At 48.1% G+C, this 26,646-nt stretch overlaps 1 protein-coding gene across 3 annotated transcripts in view; it reads right to left on the reverse strand.

Annotated features, from left to right (window-relative positions):
- The window catches only part of nipblb (NIPBL cohesin loading factor b), a 136,031-nt gene that overhangs the window by 91,952 nt on the left and 17,433 nt on the right, over positions 1–26,646 (reverse strand). For all 3 annotated transcript variants that reach the window (XM_042336341.1, XM_042336334.1, XM_042336345.1), the window contains exons 3-7: positions 26,188–26,318; positions 22,779–22,896; positions 14,117–14,271; positions 13,006–13,166; positions 9,203–9,296 (exon numbers count right to left, since the gene is read on the reverse strand). In XM_042336341.1, coding sequence (XP_042192275.1) covers positions 9,203–9,296; positions 13,006–13,166; positions 14,117–14,271; positions 22,779–22,896; positions 26,188–26,318 — 659 coding nt within the window. The remainder of the gene's footprint in view (positions 1–9,202; positions 9,297–13,005; positions 13,167–14,116; positions 14,272–22,778; positions 22,897–26,187; positions 26,319–26,646) is intronic.

Raw genomic sequence — 26,646 nt, forward strand, 5'->3', positions numbered from 1 at the left:
GTGTGCTGGAGACCTCCCTGCAGCCTGCCCTCCTGTCAAGAGACGCATGCGGCAATGTACAGTCCAGAAAGAGAATGCCGGGCAGTCATGTGATCAGCAGCTTTGGATGAATCAGTTGCATTCTTCATCTCCTGAGAGACAGCCGCACCAAATAAACTCCACAGCCAGAGGAGCAGTGGCAAGACACCTCACCCTACATGATACTGGGAAACAGTACACCAATCCTCTCCATGGAAGCAGAAAGAGTGAAAACACACAAGAAAGGGAATTTCTTCTGGCAAGTCTGGCAAGCGAAGAGATGGTTTGGAGCCCATGTTCCCTGGCACTAGGCTGAAGTGGTGATTAGTTCTCAATTATCATAGTGGAGGGAGAAAATTCCAGATCTGGTCTGAAAAGAGATCTCGATAAACACAAAGCCCCAAGCGAGGGTTAGGGATCAAAGGTGACATTTGGCAAATCAATACTGAACACCAGTCTCTCAATGAAGATTAATGACAGACTATTCCTGTAATACCTCTCATGATAGCCTTCAGGAATGACTTCTGTAATTACAAGGTAAGCTCACATTCTCTCACATCACAGCAGCACTCTACGAGGAGATGTGGGGTGAGAGTGGAGGGAAATTATTGCACAGTGAAGAGAAAACACTTGCACTGAGTACTGCAGACTGACATTTAAGAATTTATCTACAACTTGTGTTTTAAACAGGTGTAACCTTTTTAAACTAACACCTCATGTCCAGATTAGATGTATGATTGTGTTTAAGTGCCTCAGGGACCAAGAATACAAATTATTTCTTAGATGTTGGTAGAGTAGATATTCAACAGCATTTCACTGGAACACAATGGCCATTTCCTTAACAATTCATTTGCAGAAAATGCTAAGTCTCCAATTTATAATTTCCACAAAGGAGCTTTCTGAAGGGACTCCCTAACAAGCGATGGCAATGGAGGTTATTAAATAAACAGGGCCACAGGAAGAGCGGGAAACTAGGATAAGAGCAAATAGCTCTAGTGGAGAGCTAACAGCAGTGCAGACAAAATGGTCCAAATAATAATAATAATCCTTCCATGTGATACAGCACCTTATCATGTCTTCTAGACACCTCAAAGTGCTTCTCAGATATACTATAAAGTGAATCGACTGTATATTTTGTGGGCGAAACACGGATGCCAAATGCGCACAGCAGTGAGTGTCCCACAAAGAGTCGTGAATTTAGTGACCAAATTAATATTATTTTTATTTATAATAAATAAAATCATGTATTTAAATAGCCAATTATTGGGTACGGGTCATGACCCAACTGTGCAGCGCCTTGGGACGTCCTCCTGACGTGAAAGGCGCTCTATAAATGGAATCTTGTTGTGTGTTGTTGTTGTTGTTATATGTATTATGATTTTATGATTTAATCCTGTCAGTCTGAGATTTACTGCTGTATGAGATTGATTGAGTGAGCCACAGGTCTGATTTATAATCTTGCAGTCAGCAATGCAGGTTTAACCCATGAGTGTCTGTGGAAGATCTGATCTGAATACATATTTTATGCTTTCTATAACTCTACCAAACCCTATCTGTGGGCAAATATTAAATGAATTATGGATCAGAATGACTCGCAAGCACTTGAATGGCTTGGTTTCAATGAACTATAATTAGGTCAAAAATAAGCTTTAACGCCAGTGGAATTTTTCTACGTGCCCCCTGCCTCCCACATAGAGTGCTTCTTTCCCATAAATCAATACTCCAATCCACTGCAGCCCACCCATTAAGCAATGCAATAATCACTGCCCCCCATAAAGCATACACCAACCCACTGACCCCCATAAAGCAAAACATCAATCCACTGCCCCTCCATAAAGCAATGGCTCGCCTGATTGGCTCCCGTCAGCACCTATTCACCTCAGGCCCTGACAGCATCACCATCCCTGGGGCTCACTCCCCCTCACTGCGCCAGTCCCGAACCTTGGCGTCTTGTTTGACCCTCAACTATCCTTCCTACCCCACATTTGCGCCATGACCCACTCTGCCTCCCCCACCCCCGCAACATGGACCGACTCCCCCACTGTCTCACACCGCAGCCCCCGAGACCCTCACACACCCCTCCATTACAGCCAGACTCCACTATGCAAACTCCCTCCTTGTCGGCCCCCAACTCCTCCCTCCTCAGACTGCAGATCATCCCGAACTAACTCTGCAGCCCATGTCCTCTCCCCCACCCCATCACCCCCATCCTCACCCCCACTAGGCTCCCCGACCCCATCACCCCCATCCTCACCCCCACCAGGCTCCCCGACCCCATCACCCCCATCCTCACCCCACCAGGCTCCCCGACCCCATCACCCCCATCCTCACCCCCACCAGGCTCCCCGACCCCATCACTCCCATCCTCACCCCCACCAGGCTCCGTGGCCATATCTCCCCCATTCTCGTCCGACTCCACTGGCTTCCTATCACACAGAGGATAAAGTTCAAGATCCTGGTCCTCACCTTCAAAGCCCTTCATGGCCTCGCTCCCCCAACCTCTCGGATCTCCTAATCCCTTAACACCGTTCGCTCCTTCCACTCAGCGGGCTCCGGCCTGCTTCACGCCTTGAGACCCACCTCAAGACCCTCCTCTTCAATGTTGCTTTCGATCTCCCAGCTTCCCCCCTGCTCTCACCCCTCCCACACCCTGACCGTAACTCTGTTTTTCCAGCACCTTGGGACGTCCTCCCGATGTGAAAGGCGCTATACAAATATAATTTTGTTGTTGTTGCCGCACCAATCCCTTGCCCCCCCAAAGAACAATGCAATAATCCATTGCCCCCATAAAGCAATGCACCAATCCACTGCCCCTCCCACCATAAAGCAATGCACCAATCCACTGCCCCCCCCACCATAAAGCAATGCACCAATCCACTGCCCCCCCCACCATAAAGCAATGCACCAATCCACTGCCCCCCCCACCATAAAGCAATACATCAATCCACTGCCCCCCCCACCATAAAGCAATGCACCAATCCACTGCCCCCCCCCCCACCATAAAGCAATACATCAATCCACTGCCCCCCCACCATAAAGCAATACACCAATCCAGTGCCCCCCCACCATAAAGCAATACACCAATCCAGTGCCCCCCACCATAAAGCAATGCACCAATCCACTGCCCCCCCACCACCCACCCCATTAAGCAATGCACCATAACTGTAAGCAAAAGCATCTGGGACATAAAATGCATTTTATCCAGGGAATCCTCTGTACATCACAGAGTTAGGAGTCTTCAGTTTGGACCCAATTCTCATTGTAGTGAAAGTCTGATGTCTGAGTGCTATACATGGGATTGATTCGCTGGAGAATCTTCAGGTAACAAGGCAGGTACATTTGCCAGCAGCCTTGTAGCCATGACACTGTGAGGACATGATTCAAGCATCTGTCAAACAATTTGCACTTTAGAGCGTGCATGTTTTCACCACATCCCAATGCCATAATATTACATAGACTGTACAGCATTAAACCAGGCCATTCGGCCCCACTAATTCATGCTGGTGTTTATACTACACACGAGCCACATTCCATATCTTTATACCCTGCCTTCTTCCGCATGTTGAAAATTATCTTGGGAGAGGCACCAGGATTAATTATTAAGTATGTATAGTAAATTGTAGAAAGAGAGTCTTTCTGAACCATTCTAAGCCAACCTGAGTAATTTCAGAAGCATCAGCTGTGCCCATTCACTGTTACAATGGTTGATCTACAGAAACTCTCTGTGGATTAACATTCATAATAATCCTTGTCTTTGATATCGTTCCTTATTACATCTTTGAGACATCTCTAAGTGCTTCACAGAATTTTCTGTAAAGTGTAGTGACTGTGTATTTTATGGATGAAACCCAGTGGCTAATTGCGCGCAGCAATGTCCCACATACAGTCATGGATTGAGTTACCAAATTATTATGATTATTTTTGTTAAAGGATTATTACCCCTGGAAACGCAATACGCCGATCGACTAACAACCGGGTTCCTATTTTCTGCTGGGTAAACAGAGGTGTGTGGAGTAAGGAAATCTGCACAACGTTTCGCCCTGCCCGGGAATTGAACCAAGTCCTCTCACTTGCAAGGCGAGTGCACTAACCAATAATTTCAGATCTATAGAAACTGTCTGAGGATTAACATGCAGAATGTTTTCAGTCTGTGCATTACAGTGGTGAAGGAATAGTAGAGAAACAAAGCTACTCAAATAGCTTAGCTTCTAGAATATCAACACTGAACCAAAATAAACATTAATTCAAAATATCCTTTGCTTTCCCTTACTGAGCTCTCTATTCTTCCCTACCTCCTATTTTTCATTTCAAATGCTTTATTCCTTTCCATCACTTATTCCACATTTCTGCAAACTATTTCAGTTTAAAATGGTGTTCTTACCTTTCTTGCTTCCAGTCCAGAAGTGTTTCCCTGACTGAATAATAATCTGACACATTGGATTTAGGGCCAATGAAAAGGGCAGAGACTAAAACATGACTTGGACATTTCACGGGTGCAATCAATCAGATGAAATTCTGAGGCACACTACACATGATGTAAGTAACTGGAGTGGCAGCTGTGAACGAGCAAACTCAGGATGATACCACCAAGATCCCATAGGGACAAATAAACATGTAGTACTAGGTGGGGAGGGGAAGCAGGTACAGGATTTTAACAAATAGCTTTTTACACAGAGTTATTATGGTCTGGAATGCAAGGTCTAAAAGGATGGGGGGAACATTCAATAATCGCTCTCAAAAGGGAATCAGCTAGGTACTTAAAAAGAAAATATTTGCAGGGCTATGGGGTAAGAGCGGGGCCAGTTGGGGGTAAGAGCGGGGCCAGTTGGGGATAAGAGCGGGGCCAGTTGGGGATAAGAGCGGGGCCAGTTGGGGATAAGAGCAGGGCCAGTTAGGGTAAGAGCGGGGGAGTGGGGACTAGTTGGGGTAAGAGCGGGGGAGTGGGGACTAGTTGGGGTAAGAGCGGGGGAGTGGGGACTAGTTGGGGTAAGAGCGGGGGAGTGGGACTAGTTGGGGTAAGAGCGGGGGAATGGGTCAGTTGGGGTAAGAGCGGGGGAATGGGGCCAGTTGGGGTAAGAGCGGGGAATGGGGCCAGTTGGGGTAAGAGCGGGGGAATGGGGCCAGTTGGGGTAAGAGCGGGGGAATAGGGCCAGTTGGGGCAAGAGCGGGGGAATAGGGCCAGTTGGGGTAAGAGCGGGGGAATAGGGCCAGTTGGGGTAAGAGCGGGGGAATAGGGCCAGTTGGGGTAAGAGCGGGGGAGTGGGGCTACAACAAAATTACATTTATAGAGCGCCTTTCACGTCGCGAAGACGTCCCAAGGCGCTGGACAGTCAGGTGTCAGAACCCGAGCATGGGGGAGGGGTGGAGTAGAAGGGAGGGGTGGGGGAGGACAGAGAGGTGGGAGGGTGCCTGAAAGCACGATCAAAGAGGAGGGTCTTGAGACCGGCCTGGAAGGAGGCAAGGGAGGAAGTGAGGCGAAGGGACCGTGGGATGGAGTTCCAGAGTGTGGGGGCAGAGAGGCTGAAAGCCCGGCCACCGATGGTAGGGCAGGTTGGGCAGGAGACATGGAGCAGCCGGAGCCCACTGAACGGAGGGAGTGGGCAGGTTGGCAGGGAGTCAGCAGGTCAGAGAGGTAGGAGGGGGCGAGGCCAGGGATGGACTTAAAGGGGAGGACGAGGATCTTGAACTCGTTCCTCTGGGGGATGGGGAGTCAGTGGAGTTGGGCGGGGGCGATGGGGTCGGGCGGGGGCGATGGGGTCGGGCGGGGGCGATGGGGTCGAGCGAGGGTGGGAGTGATGGGGTCTGGCGAGAGTGGGGGTAATGGGGTCGAGCGAGGGTGGGGGTGATGGGAAGCCGATGAGAAGGGAGTTCCTGTAATCGAGCCTTGAGGTGACGAATGCGAGGGTGAGGGTTTGGGGGCCTGAGGGGTGAGGCAGTGGCGGAGTCTGGCAGCGTTGCGGAGGTGGTGGTGGGCAGTGCTGGTCATGGCGCGGATGTGGGGGAGAAAGGACAGTTCAGGGTCAAACAAGACCCCCAGGTTCCTGACTGGCTTAGTGAGGTTGAGTGTGCAGCCATGGAGGCTGATGCTGCCAGAGCCCGAGGTGAGGAGGCGTTGGCGCGAGCCAATCAGGAGGGCCTCGGTCTTGCTGACGTTGAGTTGGAGAAAGTTGTCTCTCGTCCAGGACTTGATGTGGGACAGGCAGTCGGTCAGGACGCCAGTGGTCCTGGAGTTCAGTGGGGAGGCAGAGAGGTAGAGTTGGGTGTCATCTACATAGTGTGGAAATTTATCCCATGTCTGCGGACGATGTCACCAGGGGGGAGCATGTAGAGGGGGGGGGGGGACCGAGGACAGAGCCCTGAGGAACACTGCACAAGACAGTGCGGGGGCTGGAGGAGAAGCCGTTTTCTGTGACGAAATGGAGGCGGTGTGAAAAGTAGGACCTGAACCAGTCAAGGACAGAACCTTGAAGGCTGCGGTGGAAGGAGAGGCGGTGGAGGAGGATTGAGTGGTCCAGGGTGTCAAAGGCGGCGGAGAGGTCAAGGAGGACGAGGAGGCAGAGGGAGCCCTGGTCACACATGGTCAGGATGTCATTTGCAATCTTGACCAGAGCAGTGTCCATGCTGTGGGCAGCACAGAAACCCGATTGGAGGGGTTCATGGAGGGAGTGGGAGGAGAGGAAAGAGCAAAACTAGGAGGCAACGGCTCTCTCGAGGACATTAGACAGAAAAAGGAGGTGGAAGATGGGCTGGTAGCTGGATAGTTGTGATGGGTCAAGGGAAGATTTCTTCAAGGTGGGGGTGATAGTGGCTGTTTGAGGGGGTAGGAACAGTGCCAGATGACAGGGAGATGTTGATGATGTCGGCGAGTAGTGGGGCAAGGAGGTGGAGCTGGGATTTAAGGAGAGGGGTGGGGATGGGGTCCAGGGAGCAGGAGGTGAGCTTCATGGAGGATATGGTGGCGATAGGTTCAAGGTGTGGAAGGAGGGATGGGTAGTGGTCTGAGAGTGTGATGGGGGTTAGGGAGAGGGTCGAAGTTGGGAGGGCAGTGGCTGCTGAGCGGATTCCCTCGATTTTGGACTCAAGGAGGTCCAGCATTTCCTTGCAGTGGGAGTCGGAGGAAAGAATCTGCGAGGCTCGTCGGGGAGGGCAGAGGAGCCGGTTGGTGGTTGGTGGTGGAGAACAGGAGCCTGGGGTTGCCCTTCACCTCCAGGATTAACCTGGAATAGAAGGACGATTTGGCTGAGGCGAGAGAGGAAAGGTAGGTCTTGATGAGGTCCAGCCAGATGTGCCGGTGAACCGTTCGGCCGGATTTGAGCCAAGTGGGTTCGGCAGCCGCACCTGGCCCTTGAGCGAGGAAAGGTGGCTGGTGAACCAAGGTGAGGATCAGGAATAGGAGGCAGTTTGGGAGGTGAGGGTGGGCAAGGACGTCAAGTGTGGTGGAGAGGGTACTGTGGAGGAGTGTAAACGCAGAGGATGGGTTGGTGCGGGAGGTGGACCAGAGGGGGAGGAGTTCAGTGGACTCCAGGGCAGCGGAGAGGGACTGCGGGGAGATCTTCTTCCACGGCCGGTAGGAGATGGTGGTAGGTTTGGAGGCAGTGGGGAGACGGATATGGGAGTTGAGGGAAATGAAATGGTGGTCAGAGATGGCCTTGTCAGTGATGGTGACATCCGAGACACTGAGGCCCCAGGTCGAGCGGGTGACCGTGGGTGTGGGTGGCAGAGTAGATGTGGAGGGAGAGGTTGAGAGAGGAGAGGAGAAGTCTGAGGAGATGGAGCAGGAGGGGGTGAAGTGGAGGTTGAAGTGGCCTAGGATGATGAGGCGGATTGAGCAGAGGCAGAGGGAGGCTAGAACGGTGGCGATGTCAGTGATGAAGGAGGATTTTGGAGGGTGGTAAATTAGGAGAATTTTTAGAAAGAGGTGGGAGGGACGGCAGAGAGTAAGGTGTTCGAAAGAGGGGAATAAACCGGTGGGATTGGGGGATAGGGCAAGTGATGCCCTGGAGATGAGGGCCATACCACCGCCACGGCAGTTGAGGTGTGGGGCATGGTGGTAGGTGTAGCCGGTTGGTGTGGCCTCAGTGAGGGGGAAGGTGTCACCTGGGTTGATCCAGGTTTCCGGAGGATGAGAATATTGACGGCCAGGGTCTTGTTGCAGATGGAGCAGACATTTTGAAGGCCAATGCGGAGTGGACAGTTGGCAGGGGGATGTGTGGGATGGGAGGGGGTGGTGGATTAGTTGGCAGGGAGGGTGGGGATGTGGATGAGGGAGGAGAGGTTAGCCCCCGGGGTCAGGGTCCGTGGTGGCTTGCGGCGGTTATGGGGAAGTCGGTGTGGCTGCTGCTGGACAGCCAGCGCTGAGTGCTGCGATGAGCCTGGGGAGGATTCCCGGCTGGAGCAGAGGGAGGCAGTGGGGGTGTCAAGCAGACACAGGAGGTGGGGAGAGCGGAAAGAGAGCAGGACAGAGAGGGAGAGTTGCAGGGAGGGGGGCATTTTGAGGGAGGGCCAGCTCGGGGGCGGCGGCCAAGATGCGCACGCTGGGACAAGAGGTGGTGGGTTAGTGGGACATGTCGGCCGGCAGGAAGCTGTGGGGACTAGAGGTGGCGCAGAGGGGGGAGTTTAGCAATGAGCAGTGTGTAGGGGTAAGAGTGGGGAATGGGACTAATTGGGGTAAAAGCGGGGTAGTGGTACTAATTGGGGTAAGAACGGGGGAGTGGGATTAGTTGGTAGCTCTTCCAAAGAGCCGGTACAGCCACAATGGGCTGAATGGCCCCCTTCTGTGCTGTAAGATTCTATGATCTGACAACAATCAGGAGATGGCAAATGAACGAGGTATCACTGCATGATGGAAATGTGCATCCCACAGGACACATCTCCTGGAGCAGCTCCATTTATCCCAATGGAAACCATGCATCAGACTGGCCTGGAGACTGGCTGAGAGCACAAGCCAGGACTCACTTCCCATTCATCTACCAGCACAAATGTCATGCTCAGTACTCTACATGCGCTCGAACAACAGAATATTAAACAACTCAGATAGACTGGACTAATCCAAACACAATGCTGAGGATGCATTATAAAGGTCAGGGATGTCCTTGGAGGTCAGGAACACAAGCCTCATTCAGATCCCAGCTTTATATACATTTTTCAGATTGCATTCAGGAAGGGCTCAGTCATTAGCATTTACCTTTAGGAGTTCCGTCACTGCTAGCAGGAGAACACACCGCTTGTGGGGATCTTAAGGGGAAGGAAGCAGTGTTTCTCAATGAGGAATCGCCATCCTACAACACAAACATTGGTAGAGACTTCAAATAAACACATTAACCAAGCATTCAAAATGCAGCATCACTGATCAACGGCTCTCAGATCAGCTGTTTTATAATAATCCTTGCATTTGATACAGCGCCTTATCATGTCTTCGAGATGTCTCAAAGAGGATCACAGAATATACTGTAAAGTGAATTAACTGTATATTTTTGGACGAAACGCGGCAGCCAATTGCGCACAGCAGTGTCCCACAAACAGACGTAGAATAAGTGACCAAATTTTTTTTTAAGGGATTATTACTCCCAGAAAAGCAATCCGCCAAATCGACTAACAACCAGGTTCCTACTTCCTGCTAGGTAAACAGAGGCGTGTGGAGTAAGGAAACTTGCCCAATGTTTCGCCCTGCCAGGAATCAAAGCTAGGTCCTGTCGCTTGCAAGACTAGTGCTCTAACTACTAAGTTACTGACCAAAAAATACTAGGAAACCTCTCTGCTCTCCAGCAATGAGTCCAGGGACACAGAAACACTTTTAAACATACGAGTACACCACCTAGTCAGCCATGATAATCAAATTCTTGCATCTGATATAGCGTCTTTCATGTCGGGAACACATCTCAAAGCGCTTCACAGAATTTTACAGTAAAGTAAAAATTTTACTGCGACTGTATTTTGAAATCAAACCATCTAACACACAGGGATACTGGGCAGGCAAACAAAGACCCGTGTGGAAAACTTGAATAGAAAAGGGAGGCACAGGGCTTACAGTCATTGCTGCAGTATCCTCTTGTATAAAGCCAGAAATCATCACGTTTTTAGTTCATTTGCAACTCTCGCTCTTCCAATTTCCCAGTGTGCAAATGTCTCCATTCTGCATCCTTGAGGAAACTGGATACCTAGCTTTGTGATCTTCACTGTACTTGATCTTGTAACACACAGATGACAAGAGTAGTCCCCAGCACCTCAACCTGTGCTCATTTGCTCGGATGGGGACCAAAACTCAAATCCATGGGCTAGAACATAACACAACATGGACTGGGAAAGAGAGTGGCTCATCCTGAACCGGGTGGGGTACAGTCTAGCTGAGCCGGAGTGAAGTTTGGCCTTGAATCCGAGAAGTGTATTTTCAAGTCCACGTTTCATTGGATAAAGAAGATCAACAACAACAACAACAAATGACATTTACACAGCGCCTATCACATCAGGACAATGTCCCAAGTTACTGGACTGTCAGGGATTTGGACCTAAGCTGGGGGTTGGGATGAGGAGGGGTGGAGGGCGAGTTGAAGAGGAGGATCTTGAGTCATGCCTTCAAGAAGGCAAACGGAGGCATCGAGGTGAAGGGACTGTGGGATGGAGTTCCAAAGGGTGGAGGCAAAGAGGGTGAAGGCCCGACCACCAATGGTGATCATTGATCGTCCAGGCATTAATGATCTCACAGCCGAGTTTGAAGAACTACAAATGGTAATATTTACTATACAGATTTACTACTTAAGCGCTCCAAGACACTAAACCATTTGAAGGGAGCTATACAAATGCAAGCTGTTGTTGTTACAGAATCAATAAGCAAACTTTAACATTTGAAATAGCACCTTTCTTATCAGGAGGCCATCTCAAAGCTCTTCACAGCATAGACTATAGAGATTATGTATTTTGTAGGAGAACTGGCAATTCATTTGCGCACAGCAGTGTCCCACAAACAGCCATGAGGTGAGTGACCCACTTTATTTGGGGGGAATTGTTGGCCAGTACACCAGCAATACTCCTTTCTCTTCTCAAATTGCGCCACGGGATCTTTAATGTCCATCTGAATAGGCAGACTGACATGCAGACTAATGCCATTGAAGGATGGAACCTCCAACAAAGTGTCATCCTGGACCAAGATGGCTTCTGAGAGCCAGATGTCGGATTTGAGAAACGTCAGCGGGCCACATAAGCAATATTTTTGTATTTCCCTTCCAGAAACATAATCCGTGAGAATATACTGTAAAGTGAATTGGCTGTATATTCTGTGGGCGAAACATGGCAGCCAATTGTGCACAGCAGCGTCCCACAAACAGTCGTGGATTGAGTGGCCAAATTATTTGTTTTATAGATAATATTATTCCGAGGTACTAAATCTCGCCTCGGAAAAACATCAGGGAACTCGGTCAAAACTGCCAAATTATGAAATAAAAACAGAAGTCGCTGGGAACACTCAGCAGGTCAGGCAGCATCTATGGAGAAAGGAAAGTAAGTCAACGTTTCGGGTCCATGACCCTTCGTCAGAACTAGGGTATTTTCGGAGGGAGAGGTTTTTAAGGGCCAAACAGAGGGTGGAAGCAGGGCAAGGAAGACAAAGGAGAATATGGGGTAAACAACAACAAAATTACATTTGTATAGCGCCTTTCACTTCGGGAGAACGTCCCAAGGCGCTGGACAGACAGAGTTACGGACCCGAGCTGAGGGTCAGGTTGGGGGAGGGCAGTGGGGGAAGCATGGTAAAGGACAGGGGATGATGGGTTAAAGAGGTGTTAATAATGCAAAACACGGGGAGGGGAGGGGGAATTGCAACTGAACAGGCCGACCAGAGAGAGAAAAGGTGTGTCTGGGACCAAGATGATGTGGCAATGGTCGCAGAAGAGGGGGAGGGGGAAGGTGAGCTGTTATTGTACAATATTGAGGCCAGAGGCTGTAAGGTCCCAAGCAGAGAAATTAGGTGGTGTTCCTCGAGCTTGCACCGTGGTTCATTGGAACAGCGACCATGGATGGCGAGGTCAGAGTGCGAGTGGAAGAGAGAGTTGAAGTGGCAAGAAACCGGAAGCTCAGGGTTGTGCTTTCGGACAGAAAGGAGGTGTCGGCAAATCAGTCGCCCAATCTCCGTTTTGTCTCCCCAATGTAGGGGGGGAACCACATCATGAGCAATGAATGCAGTAAACTACATTGGTGGCAGTACATGTAAATCGCTGTCTCACTTGAAATCTGTGTTTGGGGCTCTGGACAGTTGTATGGGAGGAGGTGAAAGGGCAGGTATTGCATCTGCTGCGCTACATGGGAAGGTGCCGGGATGGGGGTGTGTGTGTGGAGGGGAGGAGCGCACCTGTTGGTGATGGAAGAATGAACCAGGAAGTCATGGAGGGAACGGCCCGTTCAGAATGCTGAGAGGGGAGGGGAGGGAAAGGTATACTTGGTGGTTGGATCACGCTGGAGGTGGCAGAAATGGCAGAGAGTTATTTGTTGGAATCATTATTAAATTATTATTGGGATTATTTTTGGGATTATTATTAATTGTTGGTGTGCCAAATTATAATTTTTTTGAAGGGATTATTACCCCTAGCAAAGCGATCAACCAGTCGATTAACAACTGGGTTCCTACATACTGCTAGGTAAACAGAGGTATGTGGAGTAAGAAAACTTGCCCGATGTTTCACTCTGTCTGGGAATTTAACCCAGGTCCTCTCGCTTGCGAGGCGAGTACTCTAACCACTGAGCTATAGGACTCCACAAGTAAGGTGCCATTAGAAAAATAAAACAAGGCCATGACAGACCCACTAAATTTGTGCAAACTTATAATAAGCTTTGCATTTGAAACAGCCCCTTATCACGTCATTGAGACGTCTGAAAGCACTTCACAGAATATACTGTTAAGTGGATTGACTGTATTTTGTTGGCAAAACTTAATTACAAAACCATCTGCTTTTTAGATGTCATTGCACAAAGAACTCAACGAATACAGAAAGTTCCCACCTCAGAGCCAAGTCTATGAACCATGTGCATGTAGTCCTCGGTCGATCCGTGCCTAGAATTATCTGTATGGTGATTGGATGAAGAACTGGACATCTGGCTGGCCACTTTACTGTCGTGGATGTTCCTCATGCCACTGGGAATCAGGGGACTGGACACAGAGGCTGAAAAGCACAGTAATAATAATCCTTGCATTTAATATAGCGCCTTATCACATCTTCGAGACGTCTTAAAGCGCCTCACAGAATATACTGTAAAGTGAATTGATTGTGTATTTTATGGGGGAAGTGTGGAAGCCAATTGCACACAGCAGTGAGTGTCCACAAACAGTCGGGGATTGAGTGACCAAATATTTGTAAAACTTTTTTTTTATTTAATTACCCTTGAAAAGTGATCTCAATCGATCAACAACCGGGTTCCTACTTACTGCTAGGTAAACAGGCGTGTGGAGTAAGGAAACTTGCCCAATGTTTCACCCTGCCCGGGAATCAAACCCAGGTCCTCTTGCTTCCGAGGAGAGAGCTCTTTCCACTAAGTTACAGGGCTCCACAAAGCTTTGCTATTAATGATATTTTCACTTATATAAATGAATCACTTCATGTAGATACTCATGAGTATTCAGAAATTCTAAGGGGACAACAGAAGCCAGAGAATTGTTATGTTCTGGAACACATTTCCTGAAAGGATGGTGCAAGCAGATTCGATAGTAGGTTTCAAAAGGTACTCAAAAAGGCAAAACTTGCAGGGCTACGGGGTAAGAGCACGGTAGCGGAACTAGTTGGCAGCTCTTTCAGAAAGCCGGGACAGGCATGACAAGCCGAATGACCTCCTCTGTGCTGTATGATTCTATGATACTGTGATCTGATGTCTTTCTGCAGGATGGCATCACACCCACCCCAACAACTAATCTTCACAAAAAGGGGCTTTTCATGATGAAAATCAGTAAAAATTAAACGGAAGGTTCCCAAGAACAGATAATCTACACAAGTTTACAAGAAGATTTAGTGATATGCAACAAGTATGTTAAACCAAACAGAAAAAACTATTCAGAGACCCGTGCACTTTAAAACTCCACACGTCAATTCTGATTACTCTTAAAATGCCAGCTACTTGCCTTGCTGTATCTGCTGATGTTGTGTGTAACTTGGAGGATGCTGTTGATATTGCATATAACCTGCAGGGCTCTGGGGAGCATAGGGACTAGGGACAGGACTGTTCTGCTGAGGCAGGTATCTGGTGCTGGAACTCGACGGTGGTGGTACAAACCGGCTGCAGACAAACAAAAGAACATTTATCCAATATATCATGTTTCATTCAGGTTATCCATATCACAGCAACATCCAAGCTACTGGCTAAAAAGATATGTGTACTCCAAAACACTGCCTGAACCCAGAAGGTCCCTTCATTAGTTTCCAAACTGTGGACATCACACTATTCAGGCGTCAGCCTGCTTCAGATGGTAGCTCTCTCACCTCTGAGTTAGGAGGTTGTGGGTTCAAGCACCATGGCAGAATTTTTAATTCAGTCAAGGTAACACTCCAATATATTGCTGGTGGTGTGCTGCATTATCAGAGGTGCCATCCTTCGGATGAGACATTAAACTGAGATCCTGTCTGCCATTTCAGGTGGACGTTAAAGATCCCATGGCACTATTCAAGAAGAGAAGGGCATTTCTCGTGGTGCCCTGGCCGCTCCTGTAGATCTCAGTTGCTAGGCAAGTATACCTCACTATCACTTATCCTCAAACAAGCCACTTAACTGTATTTAATATTGATATTTATTCAAGTTGAGGAGTTTCACAAGGTAATGGCCTATGGCAATGTAATTTCTTAAATGGGAGATTTGTATCCCTTTGGATATTAAATGAGAGAGGAGTAGAATCATTTTTCCCCTTTGTTTTTTTCTCAGTCCTCTCTCTTGTTTGCTGTATTATCATGCATTTTGTTATTCTCCCTCTCTCAAGAGAGAAAGAATAACAAAATGCATGATAATACAGCAAACAGCTCAAAAATACTTTCAGAATTTTTACTTCAAACTGTTCATTGGCGTTATTTTATCTGGTTAGGGTTCATATTTTACAGTATGTTTCCTTGAGCACCAGTCTGAAAATATGCAGAAATTATAATAATAATCCTTAATAATAATTCTTGCATTTGATATAGAATCATAGAATTATACAGCACAAAAGGAAGCCATTCGGCCCCCTCAGGTCCATGAAGGCTCTTTCAAAGAGCTTTTCAAATGAATCCCACTCCCCCTCGCTCTCCCCATAACCCTGCAAATTTGTCCTCCCCAAATAACTATCAACTTTTCTCTTGAAAGTTGTTATTAAATCGGCTTCCACCACCTTTTCAGGCAATGCATTCCAACTCGCTGTGTAAATCTGTGTCTTCTGGTTACCGACCCACTCGCCAGTGGAAACAGTTTCTCCCTGTTCAGTCTATCAAATCCCCTCATAATTTTGAACACCTCCACTAAATTTCCCCTCAACTTTCTCTGCTCCCAGAAGAATAATCCTCACTTCTCTCGCCTCTCCTCATAATTGAAGTCCCTCATTCCTGGTACCATTTTGGTCAATCTCCTTTTCACTCTCTCCAAGGCCTTGACATCCTTCCTAAAGTTTGGGGCCCAGAACTGAGCCCAGTCTCTCGCTGAGGCTCCACCAGTGTTTTATATAAAGGTTCATCGTGACTTCCTGATTTGTGTATTCTATGCCCTATTTACAAAGCCTCGTGTCCGGATGCTTTATTAACAGCTGTATCTACCTGTCCGGTCACCTTCAGAGATTTACTATATGACCCCCAGGTCTCTCTGTCCCTTCACCCCCTTTAAGATTGTACCATCAGCGTATATTGCCTCTCCTCATTCTTCCTCACAAGCTCCATCACTTTGCATTTCTCCATATTAAACTTCATCTGCCCCGTGTCTGCCCATGTTACCAGTCTGTCTATGGCCATTTACAGGCTGTTACAACAACAAATTGGATTTATAGCGCCCTCCACGCCGGACAGCGTCTCAGAGCGCTTCGCAGTAATGAATCCCGGGGCCGAGCCAGGGGGAGGGGGAGATAGTGACCAAAGGCGCGGTCGAAAAGAAGGTCTTCAGTAGGGACCTGAAAGTAGGAAGAGAGGGGTCGAGGCGAAGGGAGTGAGGCAGGGAATTCCAGAGCCTCGAGGCATAATGGCTGAAGGCACGGCCGCCGAGGTTGGAGGGGAGGACTCGGGGGACGAAGAGGAGGCCAGACCTGGAGGAACAAAGGCAATGGGTTCTGTTGTGAGGAGAGAGTAAGTCAGAGAGGTCGGGGTGGGGGGGCAAAGGAGTGGAGGGATTTGAATACAAGGGTGAGGATCTTGAAATCGATCCTCTCTGGGACAGGCAGCCAGTTCAGTCCGGCCAGGACTGGGGGGATCGGGGAATGTAGTTTGGTGCAGGTGAGAATGCGGGCGGTAGAGTTTTGGATGATTTGGATTTTATGGATGGGAGATCGGTGAGGAGGGCGTTAAGAGTAGTCCAGCCGAGAGGGGACTAAGGCATGGACCAGGGTTTCAGCGGCCTCGGAGAGGTACTTGCGGAGATGGGCGATGCGTTGGAGGTGGAAGAAAGCGGTGCTGGTGAGGGACCGGATGTGGGGGAGGAAGGATAATTGGGGGTCGAACCTGACGCCAAGATTACAGACGGGTCCGGAGAGTTTTAGGGGGAGGTCGGGTCGGTGGAGGAGTTGAGAGCTGTGAGACTTTAGACGTTGACGAGAGCCAAAGAGTTTGGCTTCCGTCTTGTCAACGTTCAGCTGAAGGAAATTTGCGCTCATCCAGCTACTATCTTCCTCACTGTTTACTACATTTCCAGCTTATATCGTCTGCAAACTTAAAAATTGTCCTCCTTATACACGAGCCCAGGTCATTTATATAGATCAAAAACAGCAGTGGCCCCAATGCTGACCCCCGGGGGACACCACTGCACACTTCCCTCAAGTCTCATAAACAAAGCTTTACCACATTGCCCTGCTTTCTGTCTCTCAGTTCTGTATCCGCTGCCACTGTCCCTTTAATACTGTGGGCTTCAATTTTTCGAATAAGTCTCTTATATGGCACTTTCTTAAAAGCCTTTTGAAAATCCATATAAACTACATCAACGGCACTACCTCCGTTACTTCATCAAAAAACTATCAGGTTTGCTAGACACGATCTGCCTTTAACAAATCCACATTGACTGTCCTTTATTAACCCATATTTTTCTAAGTGAAAATTTATTTTGTCCCGGATTATAGTCTCTAGAAGTTTCCCCATGACTGACATTAGGCACTGGCCGGTAGTTCCCGGGTTTATCCTTCTGCCCCTTTTTGTATGGGGGAGTAACATTTGCAACCCTCCAGTCCTCTGACCACCCCGGTGTCCAAGGAGGATTGAAAGATTGTGGCCAGAGCCTCTGCTATTTCCAACCTTAGTAACCTAGGATGCCTCCTGTCCGGACTGGGTGACTTATCTCCTTGAGCACCGACAGCCTGAATCAGTACCTCCTCTCGGTTTATTCTTATGTTATTCAATTTCTCTATCCTCTCCTCTGATACTGTGGCATTGGCTGCATCCTCTTCTTTGTTAAGACAGATGCAATGTACTCATTCAGTACATCAGCCGTACCCTCTACCTCTACAAGGTTTCCTCTTTGGTCCCTAATTAGACCCACTCTACCTTTAACTAACCTTTCATTCTTTATATACTTACAACAACAACATTCCATTTATAGAGCGCCTTTCACGTCGGGAGGACGTCCCAAGGTGCTGGACAGTTGGGTCAGGACCCAAGCATTGGGGGGAAATGGTGAGGGGAGGGAAGGGAGGGAGCGAGGAGGGGGTAGAGAGTCGAGAGGGGAGCTGAAGGCACAGTCAAAGAGAAAGGTCTTGAGACCGGCCTTGAAGGAGGAAAGGGAGGAAGCGGCGAAGGCACTGGGGATAGAGTTCCAGAGCCTCGGGGCTGAGAGACTGAAGGCCCGGCCACCGATGGTCGGGCGGTTGGGGCGGGGGATGTGGAGCAGACCGGAGCCAGAGGAACGGAGAGTAAGGGCAGGTAGGTAGGGGGAGAGTAGGTCAGAGAGGTAGGAGGGAGCAAAGCCGGGAATGGCCTTGTAGGTGAGGATGAGGATCTTGAATTCGATCGTCTGGGGGATGGGGAGCCAGTGGAGGCGAGCGAGGGCGAGGGTGGGAGTGAGGGCGAGAGTGAGGGTGGGAGTGATGTGGTCGCGGTGTCTGGTGCGGGACAGTACACGAGCTGCAGAGTTCTGAATGACCTGCAGTGTGGAGGGAGGGCCGGGAAGGCCGCGAGGAGAGAGTTCTCATAGTCCAGCCTTGAGGTGATAAAGGCGTGGACCAGAGTTTCAGCCGCGTGAGGAGTGAGGTAGTGCCGTAGTCTGGCGATGTTCCGGAGGTGATGGAAGGCGGTGCCACTTGTGGCGCAGATATGAGGGAGAAAGGACAGCTCAGGGTCGAACAGAACCCCGAGGTTCCTGATGGCTTTGAGAGGTGGAGAGTGCGGCCTTGGATGCTGATGCTGTCAGTGCCTGAGGTGCGGAGGCACTGACGTGAGCCAATCAGGAGGGCCTCAGTTTTGCGCACGTTGAGCTGAAGAAAGTTGTCTCTCGTCCAGGACTCGATGTCGGACAGACAGCTGTCAGGACATCGGGGGTCATGGAGTTGAGGGTAGAGGAGGAAAGGTAGAGTTGGGTGTCATCCGCATACATGTGGGAGTGAACCCCATGTCTGCGGATGATGTCACCACAGGGGGAGCATATAGAGGGTGAAGAGGAGGGGACTGAGGACCGAGCCCTGAGGGACACCGCACGAGACAGTACGGGCGGTGGAGGAAAAGCCGTTTGTGGAAACAAAATGAAGACGGTGGGAGAGATACGACCTAAACCACTCAAGGACAGGGCCTTGAAGGTTGAGGTGGAGGACAAGCGGTGGAGGAGGATAGCGTAGTCGACCGTATCGAATGCCGCCGATAGGTCGAGGAGGACGAGGAGGCAGAGGGAGCCCTGGTCACAGATGGTCAGGATGTCATTGGTGACCTTGACCAGGGCAGTTTCTGTGCTATGGGCAGCACGGAAACCCGACTGAAGGGGTTCGAATAATGAATGGGTGGAGAGGAAAGAGCGCAGTTGGGAGGCCACAACTCGTTCCAGGACCTTGGACAGGAAGGGGAGGTTGGAGATGGGCCGGAGATTGATAGCTGCGACACATCAAGAGAGGGGTTTTTCAAGGTGGGAGTGATGGTGGCAGTTTTTAAGGGAATGGGAACAGAGCCACAGGAGAGGGACAGGTTGATGATATCTGTGATATGTGGGGCAAGGAGGTGGCGCTGGGAGATAAGGAGTGGAGTGGGGATGGGGTCAAGGGAGCAGGTGGTGGGTGATTTATAAATCATCTTAGGGTTCCCTTTTATGTTACCCGCTAATCTTTTCTCATACAGTCTCTTTGCTCCTCTTATTTTCTTTCTCAGTTCTCCTCTGTACTTTCTATATTCTATTTGATTATCTTCTATATTTTGAACCTGGTCATCAATCTTTTTCTGTTTTATTTTATTCCTAATTTCCTTGTTCATCCAGGGAGGTTTGGATGCCCTCCTTTCCGCTTTGTGGGAATGTATTTGTTCTGTCCCCGAACTATCTCCTCCTTGAAGGCTTTCCATTGCTCGTTAGCTGTTTACCTGACAATCTTTCCAGTCGACCTTGGCGAGCTCCCTGTTTAACTCACTGAAATTAGCCTCTTCCAGTTGAGTATTTCACCTTTGATTGCTCACCTTTCCATAAGTACTCTAAACCTAATGATGTTGTCTCACTGTTGTCCAGATGCTCTCCTACTGAAACCTGCTCCACTTGCCCCACTTCATACCCCAGAACTAGATCCAGCACTGCTTCCTTCCTCGTTGGGCTGGAAACGTACTTATCCAGAATGTTCTCCTGTGCACATTTCAGGAAGCCTCCCCCTCCTTGCCCTTTACACTGTTATGTTGCCAGTCTATGTTAGGATAATTGAAGTCCCCCATTAGCATTACTCTATTGGTTTGACATCTTTCTGAAATCTGCTGCAGATTTGCTCGTCTCTCTCCTTCCCATTAACTGGTGGTCTATAGTTTACACTTAACAGAGTAACAGCTCCTTTTCTGCTCCTTAACTCTAACCAAATAGATTCTGTTTATGGACCCTCGAGCACATTGTCCTTTTCCAGGGCCGTAACCGTGTCTATAATCAATATTGCCACCCCCGTCCCCTCCTTTTTTCCTTTCCCTATCCCTCCCGAGTACATTGTAGCCAGGAATATTCAGCTCCCATTCCTGCCCGTGTTTGAGCCAAGTCTCCGTTATTGCCACTACACCATAACCCCATGTGGCAACTTGAGCCGCAGCTCACCAATATTATTTGTCACACTCCGTGCATTTACACACATGCACTCCAAGACCCACTGAGCCTGCTCTGCATTTCTCCCCCGTCTAATCCCTCCCTTTTCGGGATTACTCCTGATTGCATTGCTATTCGTCTCTCCCAGCCCTCTGTATAACTTGGTTGTCCTCTCTGATGCTACATCCTGATTCCCTTCCCATCTCGAAATTACTTTAAACCCTTCCCCACAGCACCTGCTAACATTCCTGCAAAGACATTGGTCCCAGCCCTGCTCAGGTGAAACCCATCCACCTTGTACAAGTTCCACCTGCCCCACAACTTGCCCCAATGTTCCAGGGACCTGAAGTTCTCCTTTTTGCACCATTTGTCCAGCTATGCATTCATGTGTTTTATCCTGCTGTTTTTATACTCACACTTGTACACTGGGAGTAATCCAGAGATCACCACCTTTGAGGTCCTGCTCTTTTGTTTTCTCCCTAGATTCTGAAACTCTCCCTGTAGGATCTCAGCCCTTTTTCCCCCTTACATATTGGCTCCCAACATTCATAGGTTCATAGAATGTTACGGCACAGAAGGAGGCCATTCGGCCCATCGAGTCTGTGCAGCTCTTTGACAGAGCAACTGACTTTTATTAACCCCAATCACCAGCTTTCTCCCCATAACCTGCAAACCCGTCTTCTCCAGATACCTATCCAGTTCTCTCTTAAAAGCTGTTATTGAATCGGACTTCACTGCCCTTTCGGGCAGATCATTCCAAATCCCAACAATCCCAACTGAGTGAAAACATTTCTTCTAACCTCCTCTCTGCTTCTTTTGGTAGAGAAGAGAACATGGACCACACCTGGGGGGAAAGGGAACTGGCTGTTCCCCTTCCCCCCATAGAATGTTTTGTACCTGTTCCTTGAAGTCTTCAAACTTGGCACCAGTGAGGCAATACCCCATGCGAGACTCACATCTGCAGTTGCAGAAACATCTTTGTATCCCTTTGAGTGTTGTGTCCCCCCAATTAGCACTCTTCCATGTGTCCCCGGGTGCATCGATTTGCTTTCCACTGCCCTCCCCAGAGGTGTTGACCCTCAACAGTATTCAGTACAGAGAACCGGTTTGTGAGTGCCACACTCTCAGGAGATTTCTGCACTGCCCATCCCCTCTTCCTATCATGCCAGGCAAGTCACCCACTCACCCTCCTTCTGAACCTACTGTGGCTATGGAGTGACCATCTCCTGAAACGTTTGATCCAGGAACTCTTCGGCCTCCCATATGCTATGCAGTGACACCAGCCTCTCCTTGAGCTCAGAAACCCTGAGAGCATCTCAGAGGCACTTCCCACACACGTGTTTGTCCAGGACACACAAAGCATCCTGGAGTTCCCACATGGCACACAATGTGCATGCAACCGGTCTCAGTTACCCTGCATATTCCCAGACATGTTTCATATTAATTATTTAATAATTATGTACCTGCTTCCCTCTCTGCACCTAATTCACACTCTCACCAAATTCCTGCACAGAATTCCCACTCTGTTCCAAATCACTCAGTTATCTCCTCACGCTGCTGGGCTTGAGCGCCTTATCACGTCTTCGAGAAGTCTCAACAAGCTCTTCACAGAATATACTGAAAAGTGAATTGACTGTATATTTTGTGGGCAAAATGTGGCAGCCAATTGCACACAGAAGTGTACCACAAACAGTTGTGGGCTGAAAATTTTTTTTTTTTTTTTTGAAGGGATTATTATCCCAAGAAAAGTGATCTGCCAATCGACTAACAACCAGGTTCCTACTTCTGCTAGGTAAACAGAGGCATGTGGAGTAAATAACAAATAATAATAACCCTTGCACTTGATATAGCGCTTTTCACGTCTTCCAGACTCTCAAAGCGATTCACAGAACATACTATAAAGTGAATTGACTGTATATTTTGTGAGTGAAACACAGCAGCCAATTGTGCACAGCAGTGTCCCACAAACAGTCGTGGATTCATTGATCAAATTATTATTGTTTTTTTCTTGAGGGATTATCTCTACCCCCTCCTTGCTCCCTCCCTTCTCTCCCCTCAACCTGACCATTTCCCCCCTGCTCGGGTCCTGACCCAACTGTACAGCCCTTGGGACGTCCTCCCGACGTGAAAGACGCTCTATAAATGGAATCTTGTTGTTGTTGTTGTATTATCAGGCGTATAGAGTAAGGAAACTCCGCCAGGTTTCGCCCTGCTGGGAATCGAACCCAAGTCTCTCATTTGTGAAGTGAGTGCTCTAACCACTGAGCTACGGGACTCCACTAGATAGAAGCCTCCCTCGAACTGCTATCAATAGGAATGAAAAACAATGACAGTAACTGATGTTCTGGAGATCACAGCAGTAAGTTGGTCCATAAACGAGACATTACCTGGAAGGACTGTGCGAGATGGTGGATTGCTGGAACGTAGAGGATGCGGGGCTGCCGTGTATGGAATTCTGGGGCAGCTTGTACTGCTGGTGTGGGAGGATCTGCTGAGGCATGATACCTGGAACACCACAAGACATTATTACACAAACCCACCCTAAGCCTCGGTATGCATACATTAATCTGCTCATTAAAATCGAGCTTTGTAGTGCACAAGATCACATTTCCCTTAGTAACATAGATTTGACATGACCATCAATGACAGTCTTCTAAATCACACTAATTATTTCTCTACCTTATTGTGCCATGCAGGTGCCCCATAGTATTTACCAACAACGATGGCAATTCGATTACGCTTCAAGATTCTGAAGAGTTAGATAATGTAGAAGAGGGTGGTCCAATCTATTCACTGTGGCGAGCCACATTCTCTATTTGAGAAAGGTCCACGGGCCACATGCAGCCCGAGGCCATTTCCAACATTCCAACCCGCTCCCTCCCTCCCACGGCAGCAGCAGAAGCCAGCGGTTGGGAGGACCAAACGCCAGCTCCTGCCACTGAGATAGGACACAGTTGGTAACAGACACGCTTGCCTTCCTGACTGACTGCAGTAAAGGCTCTGTGAGCTGTGTCCTCCCAACCGCCAGCTCCTGCCACTGCCCTGGAAGGACGTTCAACAGGAAGGGAGGGAGTGGAAGTAGAATGGTGAAATGTTCACGGGCTGCACAAAATCACTCGGCGGACAACTGTGATTAGAACATGATAAACTGTTTTATCTTGTACTGAACAGTAGAACAAACATACAAAATTACAATTGTACAGCGCCTTTCACGTCTGGGAGAACCAGAGGACAAGGGGGATAAATTCGGAACAAATCTGTAGTCACTTCAAATCACTTCAGTGAGCGCATAGTAAACTTATGGAATACGCTCCTTAGGGAGACAGTGGAAACAGAAGGTTGTTGTTTGTTTCAAGCATAAATTAGATAGATCCCTGTTTGAAAATAATACCTCGGAATTCAGTATATAGTTTGGGATACGATTATTGCCAGGATGGTGGAAGGTGAACTACATGGACTTTGGTCTTCTTTCACGGATAATAACAAAAAAAAATTTAGTTACAATACGAGAAGAAAAACAAGCAATGGAATACAGCCACTGAAGGTGGGTTCAGGAGACAACATGACAAATAATGCTGCACAGGCTGCAATAGACGTCCTCCTGACATGAAAGGCTCTATACAAATGTAATCTTGTTGTTGTTATAGTGTTAAATAAGATTTTGCATTGTCTTTACCAAGGAGGAGATGGGTAACATATCTGATCTGGAAAGAAAGCTCAAGGATGTCGCAGAGAAACGTTGCAACACTATTCATATCACCATCAGCATTGTTGCCAAACAGCTGTGTAAACTTAAGGTAAATAAATCTCAGGGACCGGATAACTTGCATCCGAGGATCATTAAGTTACTAAGGGAGGAAGTCGCAGAAATGCTGACACAAATCTTTCAAAAATCCCTGAATCCTGGAGTACTGGATACGGTGCTGTGAAGAAAGACAGATGTTACTCCTATTTTTAAGAAAGGTAACAAAAGTGACCAGGAAACTATAGACCAGTAAGTTTGACGTCCATTGTAGGTAAAATTATGGAGACCCTTATTAAGGATAAAATCATGGAGCATCTGGACAGAAATAAAATCATCATTGATAGCCAATATGGGTTCACGAAGGGAAGGTCTTGCCAGTCTTTCCTGGTTTTATTTGACGGTGTGACAAGGGAGCTTGATATGGGTAAGGCTGTGAATGTTGTATATCTGGATTTTAGTAAGGCCTTCTATACAGTTCCTCTTGAGAGGCTGGTACTGAAAGTAAAGAAAGCGGGAATCAGTGGAAGTGTATTACAACGGATACACAATTGGTTGACCAGAAGAGCCCAGAGGATGGTGGTACAGGGAATGTCATCAGACTGGGAAATTGTTACCAGTGGAGTTCCACAAGGGTCTGTTATGGGATCTCTTTTGTTTAATATTTTTATAAATGATCTGGAACTAGGAGTTGCAATCACAGTGGCTAAGTTTGCAGATTACACCAAGCTGATGAAGGTGGTAGATTGCGAAGCTACAAGATAGGTTACAGGAGGATTTGAACACACTTGGGAATTGAGCAGATCGGTGGCAGATGAAATTCAATGTGGAGAAATGTAAACAACAACAACAACAAGATTGCATTTATAGAGCTCCTTTCATGTCGGGAGGACGTCGCAAGGCTCTGGACAGTTGGGTCGGGACCCAAGCAGGGGGGAAATGGTCAGAGTGAGGGGAGGGAAGGGAGGGAGCGAGGATGGGGTAGAGAGTCGAGAGGGGAGCTGAAGGCACAGTTCTTCACAGTGCTTCACATGGGGACAAAAAATCCTGGAAGGGACTATTATTTGAACAGAAGAAAAATAATATATATGGAAAAGGAAAATAACCTGGGGGTTCTGCTTGACAATGAATTGAAATTCTCCCAACAATGCTCTGTGTCAATGAGTAAAGCAAACCAGATGTTGCGATGTATCAAAAGATTAATAGTAAGCCGAAATAGTGTGGTAATCCTGCCACTCTATAGATCATTGGTGAGAACATACTTAAGAGTACTGGATACAGTTCTGGTCGCCGCATTACAAAAAGGACATTGGAGAAGATACAGAGAAGGGCAACTAAATGATTGAGGGAATGGAAGGACTGGACTATGAGGAGCGACTAAATAAATTGGGCATGTTCACGCTGGAAAAGAGAAGATTGAGAGGCGACATGATTGGTGTCTTTAAGATTCTAAAGGGGCAAAGCAATCTGGATCATGACGGGCTGTTTCAACTTGTCCAGAATAGTAGAACCAGAGGACATGGCATGCGATTAAAGTGGGGTAAATTCAGAACAAATCCAGGCAAACACTATTTCATTGAGTGAATAGTGAACCTGTGGAACCGTCTCCCTAGGGAAGCAGGAAATGTTAATTCTTTTAAACACAGATTTAGATAGTTTTCTTTTAGGAAATAACATTATGAGATACAGTGCATAGGGAGTTCGGGACATACGTGCATGCGACCGCCAGGAAGGTGGAAGGCGAATTAGATGGACCTTGGTCTTTTTTCGTCTAGCATTTCCTATGTTCTTATGCCTAGCCAATTCTTATATTCTTATAAATTGTCTAATCACTCTGTGTACTGAACCAGCCATTCAAAGGCCCTGTACAGTCAATATAGGAGTAGAGATTGAGCCAGAAGATTGTTATTCGCCCAATGTTTCAGTCAGGAAGTGACGTGCGAAAAATAAGGATCAAAGCAACTCCCATGCTGTTGCAATGATTTTCTAGGAAGCAGACTATCACGAATGCAATGTTTAACACGATTCAGCATGAGTAACGTTTGGCTACTCACCGCCCTGCACCCCGTATCTATTCTGCAGGCTCTTCTCCCTGAACACATTAGGGTTTCTGGCTAGGACAGCCTGCAGGAGAACTGGAATATCCCCTTCTGGATCATCACTCCCCAGGTTATCTTTCAGCTCTCTAAAAAAAAGGAACAGAACGGTTTCAGAAAATTGCACCTCTGGATTTACTCGCTTTCGTCAATTGCAGAAACTCTAACTGAGCTGCAATTTTTCTTACGCTTCCTGGAACACAAGGAAATAGTAAGAATAATCTTTGCATTTGATATAGCGCTGTATCACAAGTTCGAGCAGTCTAAAGCACTTCACAGAATATACCGTAAAGTGAATCACCTGTATATTTTGTGGGAGAAACACAGCAGCCAATTGCACACAGCAGTGTTCCACAAACAGTCGTGGGTTGAGTGACCAAATTGTTATTGTTTTGGAGGGATTATTATCAGGCGTGT

Source organism: Callorhinchus milii, unplaced genomic scaffold (assembly GCF_018977255.1).
Source record: "Callorhinchus milii isolate IMCB2004 unplaced genomic scaffold, IMCB_Cmil_1.0 Scaffold1, whole genome shotgun sequence".
Lineage (NCBI taxonomy): Eukaryota > Metazoa > Chordata > Chondrichthyes > Chimaeriformes > Callorhinchidae > Callorhinchus > Callorhinchus milii.